General features: G+C 37.4%; 2 protein-coding genes across 2 annotated transcripts; one reads left to right on the forward strand and one right to left on the reverse strand.

Moving 5' to 3' along the window:
• Positions 1–472: 472 nt before the first annotated feature.
• Positions 473–5,130, forward strand: rnf26 (ring finger protein 26). Its single transcript, XM_051129897.1, has one exon. The coding sequence runs from the start codon at positions 1,130–1,132 to the stop codon at positions 2,402–2,404; it is 1,275 nt and encodes a 424-aa protein (XP_050985854.1). The 5' UTR covers positions 473–1,129; the 3' UTR covers positions 2,405–5,130.
• Positions 5,131–11,682: 6,552 nt separating this feature from the next.
• On the reverse strand, positions 11,683–17,440 carry c1qtnf5 (C1q and TNF related 5). The gene is made up of 3 exons (XM_051128517.1): positions 17,287–17,440; positions 13,022–13,255; positions 11,683–12,559 (listed from the first exon to the last, which is right to left on the reverse strand). Exons 2-3 carry the CDS (start codon positions 13,245–13,247, stop codon positions 12,039–12,041), a joined length of 747 nt encoding a protein of 248 aa, XP_050984474.1. The 5' UTR covers positions 13,248–13,255; positions 17,287–17,440; the 3' UTR covers positions 11,683–12,038.
• Between the last annotated feature and the right edge of the window lie 64 nt (positions 17,441–17,504).

Here is a 17,504-nt window from a genome sequence, read left to right on the forward strand (position 1 = left end):
TCTAAATGGATTAGAAAAAGTACATAGAAGGGAAGCTTGATAGAGCCTCAAGGGATTCTGGGAGTTTGAAGAGTGTTGGCTCATTTGAACATTCCGTCAATGTAAGTCCATGGGATTTTTGGTGGTTTTGAAAGTCTGGTTTATGAAAACCGTAAGCCGGATCAGTTAGAAAAGATACAGCACACCGAGTCAAACCAGTTTGAAGGTCTGGGCCGAGTTTGGTGGTTCTAGCTTAAAAGCTCTAGGAGGAGGTAGAAACCGAAATTTGGCTCAGAAGAAGAAGAAGAATCTTAAATAGTAGATCAGTAAATTGGCTTTCTCAAGCCAACTTAATTAAATGACGACTGTGATTCAATCAAGCAGCCAATACAGCTGTTCGAAATTAAAAACAGCATAGATAAGGATTTGTTTGTTTTAACTATCAATCATGAATGATTTAATTTTCCCCACTCTCTAAATCTCCACAAAAAACGATAGTATTAATAATACAATCAATGCATGCGAAATAAAATGACCAAAAGTAGGTAGAAAGGCGCATTTCTGCGCAGCCCGAACGCCGAGTTGATCAACTTCAAACACGTGTTGTGAAGCGGAAACAATGGACTTAAACAGAACGAGCTGCTTTCGATTCTAGTTCACTGATAATCCAAAGAAATTCGCGTTTGAGTTTGTCCTCGACTTGGAGCTTCACAAAATACCGCGGACGTTTGATTTAACCGTGTATTAAGACGAAACCTCTCCGTGGTTTCTCCAGCTTTACATAACCAGCCAAGGCGAGCAGTTTCGATTTTCAAACGTAAACATCCGCCGAGCAGTTCCGTCCATGTGTGAGCAGCTACTTCACTATGCTACATATGTTTATGAGAAGTGTTTTGTTTTAAAACTGAGGATATGTCGTTCCCAGCTAATGGCCAGCTGTGATATCGGAACTGGAGTTTTATTTTAATCCAAAGTGGTTTGTCAAGACGCCAACGTTACTAAAGATGTAAATGGGTTAGCACGCAAGCTAACTTAGCTACTCAAGCTGTTTGCTTGTTTAACCACAGACTTAACTATGTGGTTTGACAGCACAAATAACACGACAGAGGATAAATAGTCTATTTCAGCAAACAGTTTTCATATCTTTATTATGGGTCTGCTGAACTTTGTTATTATTTCAATTGGAAAATGCATAGATGTCATCTGCCTCCTCCTGGATTTAAACTTTGTGATCGTCAGCTCAGTCATTCAGCTGTTGGTGGCAGTGATCTGCTTCATCAATAGTCTGCCCATGCTAATCACAAATTCAGTGTCGGAGTGCTGGAATCTAAGTCTGCTTTGCATTATCACCATGAGGGACGGAGTGACCGTCGTGACCCATAATATGGTCGGAGGCTGGATGCAGCTGCTCGGAGGCGTCCTGGAAAGCTTCAAGATGATCGGATACCTGTCTTCACATCTTCTGCTGCGCACCAAAGAGCTTCTGCACCGTGGACTGTTGTCGGGACACGGCTTGCTGCGACAGGCCTGGGAAGGCTGTGGAATTGTATTCAGCCTGTTGCTGTATTTCATCAACACAATCATTAACTTGCTCCTCATAGGCACGCAGAATTTATACTCGGTGGTGGTCAGCACGGTGGAAGCCGTGTCTTGCCCTTTGCAGAAAGCTCTCGAGCTGACTTTGACCGTGCTGACGTTCCTTTACAGTAGTCTTGTTGGCACCTCTATCCTGTTGTGGACGCCATGCAGACTGGCGATGGAGTTTTTGGGATCTGTGTGCCATGTTTTTGCGAGTGTGTTCCTGCTTAACTCTTATGGGCTGCTTCTCACGTTGATTATAATTGCGAGTGCAACTGTATATCTAAATCCTGCGCTCCCACGACATGTGTCTTTGCGTGCGATCAACTACGTCAATGCTGTTCCCATCCTACAGCGACTACAAAGGGCTCTGCATCGCCTCTACATGCTTGAGAGGAACGTCTGGCGACGACTGGCATGGCATCGCAGCCGGATAATGGTTCCTGCGAGGATGGAAGTGGCCGAAAGGGATGTTAGACAGCCTGATCCCAACCCTGAGCCTGAAGTTGTGGCAGAAAACGCGCCTGAGGATGCCCACCAAGTGGACGACCCCTTAAACCTCCCACTTCCAAGTTCCAGCACTCACAGGCCGCTCCGAAAGTTTCCTTCGGAGGATAGCTGCAAAGGCCCTCCGCCAGACAGCCTGCTGACTCTTCTACACGAGCAAGAGGAGAGGAAGAAGTGCGTCATCTGTCAGGACAGCACCAAGACTGTCGTGCTCCTGCCGTGCCGCCACTTGTGCTTGTGTAGAGACTGCACCAACATTTTGCTCAACCAGCCTATCTACCAACAAAACTGCCCCTTGTGCCGCCACATGATCCTTCAGACCATGGATGTGTATCTCTGAGGGGAAGTGTTTACGGATGTGTTTCTGTCATCCTCAGGTTTTTTGAGCAGCACTGTTCTTGAAATGTGGGAAACCACTTGTTCCTTTTTTCATAGATGTTCATTCCACTACTGTTGCTTGTATATAGATTGAAATCACAACCTTTTATAAAGCGTAAATGGCGAGGCGAACGACTGTGACCGTGCTTTCTTATGATTTTATATTCATTGTCACTTTTTTTCATCAGCTTGTATAAGCAACACTATTTTTCTCATACAGCAATATCACATGAATGTAAGCTTTGTATTAGAAAAACATTAGAAAATGGGTTTTAATTGTGAAGATGGAAGATTTATGAGGTAATCGCTGAGTGTTTACTGGGAACATTTCTACGCTACAATACTAACGTTGGGCCTTATGGTATGAGTTGTTATCTACTTGATTTTTTTATTTTTTGTTGCCTGACTGTAAAGGTGATCAAAGGTTTCATGGGAACCTTTGAAACCTCACAATAATCCACAAGTAATTCACTTGACTTCAGTCCAACAATTAGTGTTTTGTAAACTTTAAAGCTGTTTTTATAATACGCAGAGCCATTATTAAGACATAATTAACTTCAAACCATTCTAAAACAGCCCTTAAATCGTAATATTGCTTTATCTAAGTCATCTTGTCTGAATCAGGAGAGAAATACAGTTGAAGTAGTTTACATACACCTTGCAGAATCTGCAAAATGTTAATTATTTACCAAAATAAGAGGGATCATACAAAATGCATGTTATTTTTAATTTAGTACTAACCTGAATAATATATTTTACATAAAAGGTGGACAAATAGTCCACAAGAGAAAATAATAGTTAAATTTATAAAAAAAAAAATGACCCTGTTTAAAAGTTTACATAAGTTTGTTTCTTAATACTGTGTTGTTATCTAAATGTTTCAGAAAAATTGTACAGGTCTCACAAGTTCTTTGTTTTTTCAGCATTTTTGTGTATTTGAACCCTTTCCAACAATGACTATGATTTTGAGATCATCTTTTCAAACTGAGAACAACTGAGGGACTCATATGCAGCTATTACAGAAGGTTCAAACGCTTACTGATGCTTCAGAAAGAAAAACAGTACATTAAGAGCTGGGGTTGAAAACTTTTGAAGGGAATAAGGATGTGTACATTTTTCTTATTTTGCCTAAATATAATATTTTTTTCATTTAGTACTGCCATTCAGAAGCTACAGAATACACATACATGTTCACCAAAAGACAAATTAAGTAAAAATTCACCCTGATCTTCAAATTTCAAAAGTTTTCACCCCCCCACCATTTCTTAATACGTTTCCTTTTAAAGCATCAGTGAGCGTTTGAACCTTCTCAAAATCATAAAGTCATTGTTGATTGCTGTGAATCATTCAGGTAACAACAGTATTAAGAATCAAGTGTATGTAAACTTTTGAAATGGGTCATTTTTATAAATTCAGCTATTATTTTCTCTTGTGTGCTATATGTAAACATCTTTTATGTGAAATATCTTGTTCAGGTCAGTACTAAATAAAAAATAACATGCATTTTGTTTGATACCTCTTATTTTGGTAAAATAATTAACATTTTGCAGATTCTGTGTAAACTTTTGACTTCAACTATATGCACAGATCAAGCACCGAAAACAGTCCAAAACATTTCTAAACTAATATGTCTGATTTTTTACTGGAGAAAGTGTTCATATGTTCAGAAGTAATGGTTTTAAGTTAAAATGTTTATTACAAACAAGCAGCTTTTCAATGTTAATTGATAGATTTAAGTTTTGTCGATCACCTGTGGATTATTGTGATGTTTATAAGAAATATTTGTATACTACAGCTAATGTTGGGCCTATGATTTGTCCTCTACTTAATTTTTTGCCTGATTGTAAAGTAGATCAAAGGTTTCATGGGAGTATCTTCAACATTGTCTTATTTCTTTCATGTTGGAGAAATCTGTTTTGCTTTGCATACTTTGTAATCATTCCACCAAAGCTGTTTTGCACTCTTTTGAAAGTGTCACTACAATATTTCCACAGGCCATTCTACAATCTGATGATGTATTTGTGCTGTTTTTGACATTTATTATTGAACAGCACTAAGGCTCTCTCACTGCTCAAGTGGTATTGATTAATGCATTTTCAAATCGAAATTTTGTGCTTGTTTTTTGGTTTGAGAGACGGTAATTCAATTCAGCTACCGGTAAAAACAGACTGGCAGAAGGGCTTTTAGCTCATTGTCCAGGGGATGTTGTTAGAAATCACTATTTTGGAAAACATGCATTAGAGAAACAAGGTACAGGTTTTTCTGGTTTATCTCAATTATTTTGGTGTTACATGATATTTCAAAACCCAGTCAGAAAGGCACAGTGCGCAAGACAATCAGGTGCGTTTAGAGAAAAAAAGGTCCGTGCAAGTTGTTGTCCTTCCTAAAAATCTAAAAAATGACTCTGTATTATTTCTGACACTCAATTCTGCCCAATACAGGTGACAAGCACTAACCCATAGTTTGTTATTGTAATTTCAAGGATTTTAAACAAGCTGTGATTTCATTCCATATTATTAAACCCCAAGCCTTTTGTATTCTTGTATCGCAGACGTTTGTTTTCTATGAAGGTCTCCAGTGATGATGTTTGTGGGTAGAACAGATGTCTGTCTCTTCCCTGAGGCCTGGATAATATCAAAACCACATTCACTGACTATTCAGATGAACAATAAACAGTATTTGAATGTGCACTCATATTGTCTTTGTCTTCAGCACAACTTGTAGTAGTTTCGTCATTGGGCTAAAATGCAATTCACAACAATGTCTTTGATTGTGATAAATGACTTGTGCCACTTGTGTGCTGAAATCAGCACACAAGCAGAGATATTAAGCTGTGATTGTGGGTGTGGGACCTTATGAACCAGAGAGGATAATGGAGGCCACTTCCTCCAGTTGTTAAATCATGGGAAGGGAGTTTCCCGAAGCCTGATTCAGTGTTATCATGCATCACAATCAATCAGTCGAACAGAACTAGTATTTAAGACAGCAACACTTCCACTCAAGCATAAGATTTTTAAATGTTTTTTAAAGTAGTTCTCTTAAGCTTACCAAGGCTGCATTTATGTAATGAAATGCATTATTACTCCAGTCTTAGTGTCACGTGATTTTTCAGAATCAAAATGCTGATTTGCTGCTCAAGAAATGTTTATTATTATTATCATCAATACTGAAAACATTTGTGCTGCGTAATGTCAGTATATTAGAATGATTTGATCATGTGACACTGAAAATCCAGTTTTATCATCACAAGAATAAATTAAATTCTGAAACATATTCAAGTAAAAATCTATTATTTTAAATTGTAACAATATGTCGCAATATTGCTGTTTTACTGTGTTTTAAAATTAAATTAAATTAAATAAATGTGGCATTTGTCAGCATGAGAAACTTAAGATTTTTTTTTTTTTTTAAAAAATCTTGTATTTGACTAGTAGCGTAGGTATATATTTTAAACATTTGTCAACCACTAGAGAAGATTTTAAGAGGTGGAGAAGTAGCTTGGTGTGTGGAATGCAAGCTATTTTCTAGTATAAAAATAGGCACTTCAGCACTGGACAGCTCCACATTCCAGCATTTTTAGCAAATGGAAATCTGAATCTCACATTGTTTTGCACTGAGTAACACCAGTCAATCAATTCCCATAGTACTTAAAATTTGGGTACGCCTCTCATATCTGCTATCTATAACTGCATACTTGAGAACAATGCTTTAAAAATAACTGAGAGCAAAGGAAGTGAGGCACCACAATGAATTTAACAGAGCAAAAGGTCCTCTTTCTTGAACAGAGATGAAAGCGGATTTCCTCGCATATTTTGTTCCTTGAAATAAAACTAAGCACAACTTTTAATTGTCTTTTTTGTTATATTATAGAGTATAGGAATTTGTTTGTGTTGTGCATGCGCGACTAAACGAATCACACAGACAACTCGTTCGTCCCGAGTCACATTAAAGATTCGTTCAAAATGAAGAACGACTCATCACTAATTTGTCAGTGCCTCACTCCTTAAAGTTTAATGAGTGTGTAGATGACACGAAGCTGCCAACGTTAGCTATTTTAAAAACAGATGGGCACTATTTGAATGGGTTCCTATGGAGATCGGAACAGAAGAGCATTCAGTCGGAAGTTAGAATTCGTAATGGCTCATCGTTTACTCAGGAAAATGTGGCAATGGTGGCAAATTGCAGTTTCAATGCAGCTTCAAAGGGCTCTACATGATCCCAGCCAAGGAATAAGTGTCTTATCTAGTAAAACGATTTTCTAAAAAAAAATAATGAATAAATAAATTCAAATTAAAATGTATATACTTTTTAACCACAAATGTTCATCTTACACTATCTCGACCAAGTATATGTACAAGTGAACATGCAAATGCCCCTTTACAAAAAAAAGATAAAACAACAATGTCAGACAATTTTGATGTTGGAGGAGAAAATGAGATGGAGTTTTTCGCCCTACCTGACCTTTTTTAACCGAAGTACGCAGACGAAGAACTAACAACGCATGACCTTTCCAATGTGATTATGTAATGCATGAAGACACACACATGCATCGCAGAGCTAGTGCAAGGTGATCATTTATGGTTGAAATGTATATAAATTGTTTACATGTTTTTAGAAAATGACTGATCATTTCAATAGATAAGACCCTCATTTCTTGGTTGGGATCATGTAGAGCCCTTCGAAGCTGTGTTAAAACTGCAATTTGGACCTTGAATGTTGGCCACCATTGAAGTCCACTATATGGAGAAAAATGTTTTCCGCTAAAACCTTCATTTCTTTTCAACTGAAGAACGAAAGACATGAACATCTTGGATGACATGGGGGTGAGTAAATTATCAGGAAATAGTTATACTGGAAGTGAACTATTCCTTTAAAGGCGAAGTACACTTCCAGAACAAGAGTTTTAAGATAATGTTCTCAACCCTTGTCATCTAAGATGTTCATGTCTCTCTCTCTTCAGTCGTAAAAGAAATTATGTTATTTTTGAGGTAAAAATTTCAGGATTTTTCTCCATATAATGGACCGATATGGTGTCCTGAGTTTGAACTTCCAAAATGCAGTTTAAATGCGGCTTCGAACAATCCCAAATGCGGTTGTAAACAATCCCAGTCGAGGAAGAAGGGTCTTATCTAGCTAAACGATCAGGTATTTTCATAAAAACAATAAAATTTATATACTTTTTAATGTCAAACGCTCGTCTTGTCTTGCTCTTCCCAACCTGTTTTTCTTCAGTTCATGACAGTTAGGGTATGTCGAAAAACTCCCATCTCATGTTCTCCCTCAACTTCAAAATCGTCCTGTATCACTGTTTTACCATTTAAGTTAAGGGTGTTTAATCTTCTTTGCATGTTCACTCGGTACTTCTGCAGTGATGTAGGATGATTTTGAAATGATTTTTGAAGTTGAGGGAGAAAATATGATCAGAGTTTTTTGACATACCCTAAATGTCATGAGCCAGAATACACAGAGTTCAGGGAGTGTAAGACAAGACAAGCGTTTGAGATTAAAATGTATTTAAATTGCATTTTGCAATCCATTGCATGGATTGTTTCGCATCGTAGTGCATTTAGAAACAAAAACAGGATACTCCACTCTCAACATTTCTACAAACTTCATGAAAAATGAGCACTTGGGATCCTGATACTCATGCAGGGATGTTTTCTTCTAATTATAGCACAGCTAGAATAGACTCAGCTCGGTTCAGAGGGTCATCCAATTCACAGTGTATATGTTAGTGTGTCTGGCCCCGGGCCCACTAAACCAATAGTGGACATGCTTGAGTTTATCTTACAAATAGGAAGTCCAGCCTCTGGGTCAATAGGATCGCTCCTGTCTCTGAGGATGAGAACAGTGAAAAACAGCAGTTCCTCACACCCACACAAAAACATCCACTGCACAGGGGACTTCCATTACGCATACCACTATACAAGAAATCCCACGAGGATTTGGCAACTATTTAGTAAATGCAGAGTAAATTGTGAAAACAATAATGCTATTTTTGTGGACGCAGCATTTATACAGTCCTGTTCAACATGTACATACTTACTATAAAAATAACAAAGTTCTAACCCTAACCTTTTCTCATGTATTTACCTTGTATACCATGTATATTGCACATTTCTTTCTTAGGTAAGTGAACTTATATTTTATTAGTGTGCTTATGATGATGAAAGAACGCCCCCTGCCGTTATTAAAACAAAGTACACTACCAGTCAAAAGTTTTTAACAGTAAGATTTTGAACGTTTTTTTAAAAGACGTCTTTTCTGCTCACCAAGCCTGCATTTTTTTTATCTAAAATACAGCAAAAGCAGTAATATTGTGAAATATCTTTATTATTTACAATAACTGCTTTCTATTTGAATATATTTCTGCATCAATACTCCAGTCTTCAGTGTCACATGATCCTTCAGAAATCATTCTAATATGCTGATTTGCTGTTCAAGAAACATTTATTATTATTATTATTATTATCATCATCATCATAATCAATATTTGAGTATCTGATATAAAATGGTTTTGTAACATTATACACTATACCATTCAAAGGCTTGGAGTCAGTTTGTTTATTTAAAAGTGATGATACATATTTATAATGTTATAAAAACTTTCTATTTCAGATAAATGCTGTTTTTCTGAACTTTCTGTTCATCCAAGAAACCTGAAAAAAAAATGTCAAATGTTTTCAACATAATTGTTTTTTGAGCAGCAAATCAGAATATTAGAATGTTTTTTAAAAGATCATGTGATGCTAAAAATTCAGCTTTGAAATCACAGGAATAAGTTACATTTTAAAATATATTCAAACAAAAAACAGTTATTTTAAATAGTTAAAATGTTTCAAAATTTTACTGTTTTTACTGTAGCCTAGTTTGGATCAAATATTTGCAGGCTTTGTGAGCAGAAGAGACAAAAAAATAAAATATGTTCAAAAACTTTTGACTGGTAGTGTACATAACCAAAAAAATGTGAATAAATGGGAACTTAATCTGTAATACAGACGTGAGTCCTTCAAGGATAATAAAATGACGCCCTCTGCTGATATTAATAAAAATGGAAATGTGATATGTTTCATAATAAAAGCATTAGAGCATTTTATTTAAAATCCAATAACTAAGAACTACAGAGAATTTACTTTATCTTCAAAACAGTTTAGGGTTTGTAAAGTTTTAGGACATGTACTATGGTAGAATCTGTAAATAACATGGTCTATGAATTTTGGCATATATATGCAAAAGTTGTATCATTTAATGGTTAGTCATTAGAAGAGCACACTGAATTAAACATTCAGTGGAACTCAGTTATTAATATCATACAGTTATGCCAACTTCAGTTATTGTGACAGGGAAAATACATCAATTGGTCATTGCAAATAAATCTGGTCTGCAATTCAGATTTGCTTTTAGAATTGATGAATGTAGCAGAATCTGGACCTTTTGATGTTTTATATGCCTGTTAAACCCGCTCACTCAAATCCCTGCCATTAAGAATAATAAATAATATAAGTAGTGTTGCGAATGGTAATGATAAAAGTATTTGGGAGTTCGGGACTTGGATTCAGACGCCCTTCTGAGCTTGGTTCTGTCTGGTTGAAGTGCTCTGCAAACAGCTGTGAAGGGGCAAGCCATGACCTCATGGAAATGAACTGCACAAAGGGAGGATACAAATGTACCTCTTATTCTTCTTAACGTTACTGCGAAAACATTCCGTGGACGATCTCTGCCAACAGCCTGGGGAAAACTGGAGCTACTTGTCTTTAAACAAAAACATGCAGGAGAAAGGATAAAGAGAAAGACAAAGACAGAGAAAGCTACGTTTAGACAAGGGTCTGTTTACTTTAAACAAAGTTCAAGTATTGTCTGTAAGATTAGCACTGCGTGACTCAGCAGAAGCAACCAAACGCAAATCGTGGATTCTGGATTTCTATAAATATAGAAATCCAGAATCCATTTGCGTTTGTAATTTAAGCCTATGTCATATTAGCAAAACTAGCAAAGAACATCTGTTTCTGATAATGATGCATAAAAAACGCTTACTCAGGCTACTTTCAAAATAAACATCTTTCTGTTGGTCAACACAGCAAATCCTTGTGACCAATTGTGCAATCTGTGTGTGGAAAATTTCGCAACTTTATAAAACTGCAATAATTCGATCATAATGTGTTAAGGTACAAAAAACCAGCATATGCTGGTAGGTATGTTTTGATGCTGGTTTAAGATGGTCCTTTGCTGGTTTTTGCTGGTCATGTTGCTGGTCAAGGACCAGCATGAACCAGCAAAGGACCAGCTTAAACCAGCATCAAAACATACCTAACCAGCATCCCAGCATCAAAACATACCTACCAGCATATGCTGGTTTTTTCACCAGGGAAGTAATATGGACTACACTTTTAAATGCTTTGCATCCTTTAAGAAGCTTCAACGTCTGTACATTCTTCAGAATTCTCAACTTGTGTTCCAGAGAGTAAACAACAGTAAATGTCCATTGAAAAACATTGGTTTTTAAAACCATTCTAAATTTTAAAGAATAGCAGAGTCCATACCGGGACTATCTACCTATTTTTTGCTGTTGGAGTGGGCGGGGACATTTGTAAATTTAATGGGTCCGGCTTCAGGTCTCTATTTTTATCTATTTTACAGAACAGCTGGTTTTACTGATTGATATTGCGAATTGTTGTGTCTTACCATATTATTTTAATGTTTTATCTTTATTATGAACACACTGGTTTGTAGTGCAAACAGTTTGGCCGTTTATTGCACGTTATTCTTCTCCTTATTTCCTTTAATGAACCGGAAGTCTCGCCCATAGAATACGGTGGATAGCGGCGAAGAGGAATGATTTTGTTGGAATCACTTTCAAAATGTTTTTCAAGCTGGTGAATGTTAAAACATGGACAGCCAATCAGAATCAACACAACTTTGAAGAGCTTGAGCATTTAAGGCCGCAGAAGACATAACTGCAGCGTGTGTTCAGAGTAAACAAAACGTTAGTGATACTATAGTAAACTTATCTAGCTATCATTCTTGGTCTGAATGGGCCTTTATACAGATTTGGAACAACTTCAGAGTGAAAAAATAATTACAGCATTTCCTGCTAAAGATTAATAATTGCTTTAAAAGGCACCATGAAACCTGAAACCACAGCTCGCAGTTTTCCAGCAGTAGAAATGGCTTTTCCTTGTAACATTTACTGACGAATTAGGTAATTATGAGAGTCATTTTTCATTAAAGTCATATTCCAGAGACGTGTTGGAAAGTATTTATTGTGCTTTTTCACAAAATATAGACTGCCACCAGAATAAACACTTTCTGTAAAAAAAGCAGATGGATTTCCTTTTCAGTATTTTCATTTTTTATTCCATATTTCCAAAGAAGTAACATGTTTCATTAATGATTTTCATACTTGAATTCTTTGCATGGAAATACTCCAGTAATTTTATCCTGTATGACTAAATGTGCTTAGAATGTAATCATCTGTGCAGTGCTGATCATATCGGAAATTGTTACAAATGAAGGCTGATCAAAGGCCTTTGTCTTGCCCATTAAAGTATTCATGAAACCTGCATGAGACAGAAAGTTAGTAGCAGTGTGCTTGAAATCTATGCAAAAACAGCAGAGTTTTTCCAGTCGGAGTACACTAGAAAACCAGTGAAAGTGCTGTCTGTCTTTGGGCTGGAGTAAAAGCCTGTGTACTCGCTCAGGGCCATCTGCACCCACACCTGATCTCCTGGAATCAAGTGCAGTAGTGTCCCTCCAGACAGCGAGGCTGGTTTAGACCAGTTCCCAAAGATCTGAAAGTAGGAGGCCACGGTGTGTCCATTCTTTATAAGGTCGAACTGCAAGCTGGAGCGGTAGACCGTGGCGTGAACTGCGAAGTAGTAAACGCCTGGCACTCTGCAGGTGAATCGTCCCGTCTCTGCATTGTAATCCCCCTGCTCATTTAAAATGATTTTGTCGAAGCGCACCGCGTCCCCTACCGCCAACGGGCTTGTGCGGGACTCAGACAGTTTGGCGCTAAAAGCTGATTTGGGGGCCACTGCACACTCGCCCGGGCTTCCTCTCTCTCCTTTTTCGCCTGGATCCCCTCTGTCTCCCGGAAGGCCCCTCACGCCCGGCTGACCTGTGATAAGCATCATGGGATTTTCAAGTTTTACTATGTACATTCAGTAGAGTGCTGCAGGAATGATGCATTTTTGTAGGCCAAAACTTGGAAACAAGCACCTTAGCACTTCCACTTCCGTCATCCTGATGTTTATCTTTTTACTTGCAATTCGTTAATATTGTAATTAGGCATTTATGTTCATTTGTGAACATTATTACATGTTATCACATGTTAGCTGATAAAAACTCCACAATTCTGACTTTTTTTTTTTTTTTTTTTTTAGAATTGCGTGATATAAACTCACCATTGCAAGAAATAAAGTCAGAAATGCAAGTTTGTGTATTGTTTTTTAATCAGTGGCTTCCATAAACAGTGGAAAAATTCTACAGTTTTTTTGTTGAAGGAACCAGGGTGAATAATTTCCTAAAAATATTTGTCATCACTGCAGCACTCAATGGCAGGAGAAGGTTATTTTTATACCTGGTTCTCCTCTGTCTCCTCTTTCCCCTTTCTCTCCTGGTTGAGCATCACGACCGTCACGTCCATCCCTCCCGGGCTGACCGGGGCTGCCGTGCAACCCAGGGGCTCCAGGGATACCTGGGCTTCCTGTGCACAAACTGGGGATCTTGTTGTCTTCAAGCGAGTTAGAACAATGTACTGCAATAACAAGCAGCAATGAAAGAGGCCATGTCTGCAGAGATGTCATTGCTCAGTCTATGGAGAAAAGAAAGAAAGAGAAGAATAAAAAGTCTTATAAGCTTGTATCTTGTTTCAGGATGATTACTGGGACTAAAAATAGACGTACGGTATGAAGTCTGAACATAATGTGAAAAGCAGTAAAGCATAACTCCAAGAGTTGTATGATCTCACCTCTCGGTCAATTGCATGCCAAGGGAAATTTGACAGTACATTGTTATTACTAAAGCACAAGCTCAGCTGTGTAAGTGTAAATGCAGATGAAGAAGACTTAGAAATATAGCTTAGGAATTCATATCTTACAGCCTACAGCATACTGAAGCTTTTAAAGTCTGTGTTTCTAAACACATTATAAACGTTAGAAATGTATTGCTGAAAACACGTTACAAAGTCTGTGAACTATGTAGTACTGAATTGTGGAGTTAGACCATTTTACACTATTTTTGTGTTCAGGATTTTTTGGGTAGGGCTGAAATCATGTCTCGATGGCGCACTGGCCCCTCCCCTTACACTATTATAACTTGAGTGCATTAGCGTCAGCTGTTCACCTGCTCAGTCAAAAGTTACTATCATTACCGTTAGTTACTGCTTCCTACGGTTTACTAGCTAGCTATGCCTTTGTCACGTAAATGCATATTACCTGTTATATAGCTGTGTAAATCCAATTAAGCTGCTTTAGGCTGTACCAGTATTTTAAAGTTGAGAGAGGCGGGAGCTTTCCCACGAGTGGGCGTGGTTTCAGCACAGCCAGTGGACACGCCCCCAACATTTGAGAGCAGACAATACTGCTTATTTTTTTCAATTTTGATAACTTATTTTGTTTACTTGCAATTTTTTATCATTCAAATTTGATTGGGTGGTTAATAACACATTTTTATGTGTTGTGACAAACTCAGAACAATTGTTTTGAATTGTTTTACACAGACTTTAACAGCCTTTAAAGCACCATAAAAATGGCAAAAGTGATCCCTATTGTCAGTGCATGTATTCTGACTTGGAATATATTGCAAAAGTCATTTAAATCAGTGTATTAGTGAATTTATTTATTTTGGAGTCCGACAGCCTCAGTCCTGGTTCACTAGGGCAGGGGTGCTCAACCCTGTTCTTGGAGATCTACCTTCCTGCAGAGTTCCGTTCCAACCATGATCAAACACAACTGAACCAACTAATTACGATCTGAAGGAGCACTTGATAATTACAGACAGGTGTGTTTGATTAGGGTTAGAACTAAACTCTGCAGGAAGGTAGATCTCCAGGAACAGGGTTGGGCACCCCCGCATTAGGGGTTCAAGCGCATAGCGCTGAAACCCTATTGTAATTGTTAGAATGGTCACAGATCAACGGTCTCCACATAAAACTGATCATACAGGCTAAACCGTAAATCATAGAGATTTGAAATTGAAGGGATGGTAGTACCGCCTACAGCGAACAAAAGTACGAAATCAAAACTCATAACTTCTAAAGCGTCAGTCGCTGGCTCAAATGTCTTATGTCGTTGGAATCGTTGGCTCATGCCAAACAAAGCACATTAGTATTAGTATTTAGTATTAGTAGAATTAGTATTTCGCATTTTTTGAAATACTATGTACTACCAGTGCAGAAAGATTCTATGAAGAGTGACTATCAACTATTAAAAAAAAAGCTGAACTTGCGACTTGCCTCACTGTCACAAAGTGATGCCAAAACATTCAAAAGGGGCAGTGCCACTTTTAGTAAAATACCTATAATTCCTTAACTCAGAACACTTATGTAAGAGCTCAATCTGATGTCGCGGGAAAAAAATTGTGATGCTTGGTCACTTGTAAAAAACTTGAAAAAAACAGATATGGCAGTTGTGCAAGCATTTGTCATATCAACATGAAAACTGGTGTGCATGGTCTTGGTCCGAAGAGCCACAAGTGATTTGCATATCTCAAAAAACACGGCTGCCATTGGCCGATAAAGTTTTAGCACCTGTTGGACCAGGTTAACGGAAGTCAATCGGAACGAAACTCTCAGGCCTGAGGTCTGAGAATTTGAAAGAAATCGGCCACTAGGGGGGAGATATTGCATTTTTCAAGGGCGTAAATGATTGCACGACACACACGCGTGTGTTTTTACGCACATACACGTGATATTCGTATCATACGATAGAACTCCTCATTCTGGACAACTTTGCCTCTAGAACCACTTCTTTCAATCAAATCGTAAAAAAACTACTTTTGTGAACTAGTTCTAGGTTTTTTACTCAATCTGGAAAAAAACGCTGCAGTACAATTCTCTGGATTCTCTAAGGCAATAATTATCAAAAAATGTTGAAATTTACCCTTTGGAAAGCTATAACAAGGCTATTTAGAAAAGGGGCCTGTCCAAATTGCCAGAAAATCCTATAAAGCCTAAAGGAAAACTCAAAACTTCACAAAACCTGCTGAACACATGGGACAGGTGATTCTAAACAAGCATGCAAAGTTTTAGGGGATCGGATCACAGCTGGTGCTATAACAGTCATAACCGTTAAAAAACATAATAACCACTTGAACCCCCTATAATCACTGCTTGCAGCTTTTTTTATTGATATTAAAAAGAGAGGATATAAAGTTTAAAATAGCATGAGTCTGAGTAAAATGACAATATTAATTTATAGTGAACTATCCCTATTTTGTCAGCTAATATGAAGTTGGTTGTTCAATAAACGCAAATTGTCTTGTGCAACCAATAAATTCTTTAAAAAAAATTAACAACTGTTAAATGATCAACTGTTTATTTATTTTTGTTATTCATATTTCCTTAAAAAGCTCAGTAAGCTGATTATCATTTATAGTACTGATGGATTGAAACTGATGTTTATAGTTAGTTGGTGGATTATAAAAATGCAGAATATGCTAATTACTATAATAAATTTTACTGTCTGACATCTTTCATTGATGAGGTGCAGAAGCCAGTCAATAATCAGGCTTCAAACACTCACTGTCTCTGCAGGATGTATTTGTGGGCTTGTCAGCTCTCGTAATCCTGCCTGGAACTACGCATTTCCAAAATGTTATGCCTTGCCGTAAATCAGCAGGTTCACTTCAAGTCTGCTGTCTGTCAAACAGATGTTTCTTATAAGTTGAGAAGAAACTGCTGATGATTCACCCTGAGAAATACAACCAGACCACCAAAGCATTCCTCAAAATTTCTGCAGAATCAGTTAAAGCACTAGTATCTTCAGTTTAATAGAGACATCTGTTCGAGAACATCTGGACAGTTATCTCTCAAGGCCTTGTTTATGTGTTTTAGTTCTAAATACTTTGAGCAGCTCAAACTGTGAGCCATGTTAGGAGTTAAGAGGAACGACTGCCAAAGAGCACAGAAGAAATACCATCATTCCAGTGTCAGCACAAAGGTCTGATTTCCAAACAAAGCACATCACTCACTTCACATTTTTCATTATTCCAGTATACAAGGCTGCCATAGTTTTTGTTATTGCAACAAACTATTAACATTGAGGTACATTCCCATAATACCATTGCAACATTTAGGTTATATTACAAATTAAACTTTGAGGTGAAATATGGAAGTGTTTAGCTTTCCCCTTCAGTGCTTATCTTGAAACTTCAATGCTTTTTAAATGAGTCTCACTATCATTAATCACAAATAAGTACACTGTCAAGAAATACTTTCAAAAGGAATACCTTTTGTACCTTATTTACCCCTAAATGGTGCAAACTGGTACCTTGAAGGTATATATATTCTCAGTTTTCAAATATTTGGCTTTAGAAACTGACCGAAATGATCGAACTGTGATTCAGAATAAGCAGTAATGATACACAATCTTAACGAAAACAAAAGTTACGTAAGAGACTGGATAATCTTTCCATTTAGAGACTCAGCTGTGTTATTTCACTGGTAGTCAAAGTGACATAATATAGTTGCACTGAAGTGTCTAAAATGTAGACTATCTTTACAAAGATGTAAAGAATTTGCCTATAAAAACAAACCAAAAAGTTTCCCTAACACTTTATTTGTGAAAGCAGTCAGACCCCTCATGACTAAACAAATTTTAGTAATGGAAGAAAAATCCAACTCACCATTTACGTTTTTTGAAGCTTCACTGGATTGACAGTCTTGAGCAGGCGAAAGAGAAACGAGCAGTGAAACTCCTCTTTTCTTTGCTGTCCAAGGCGTCTGGGAAAAAATGAGCACTCCTAGTCTTCAGAGGAAATGGGAAGCTATTGGAAGCCAATTAGAAAAGGGGAGGCTGGGAGATGGGGAGGGAGAGAGAGGGATCATCCAAGGGACGGAGACT

Source organism: Labeo rohita, chromosome 15 (assembly GCF_022985175.1).
Source record: "Labeo rohita strain BAU-BD-2019 chromosome 15, IGBB_LRoh.1.0, whole genome shotgun sequence".
Taxonomy (NCBI): Eukaryota; Metazoa; Chordata; class Actinopteri; order Cypriniformes; family Cyprinidae; genus Labeo; species Labeo rohita.

Coding starts and splice junctions, on each gene's coding strand:
- c1qtnf5 (XM_051128517.1), bottom strand. CDS start 13,247: ATGACATCTCTGCAGACATGGCCTCTTTCATTGCTGCTTGTTATTGCA. Junction 12,560..13,021: donor AGGAGACAGAGGAGAACCAG/GTATAAAAATAA, acceptor TGCTTATCACAG/GTCAGCCGGGCGTGAGGGGC.
- rnf26 (XM_051129897.1), top strand. CDS start 1,130: ATGGGTCTGCTGAACTTTGTTATTATTTCAATTGGAAAATGCATAGAT.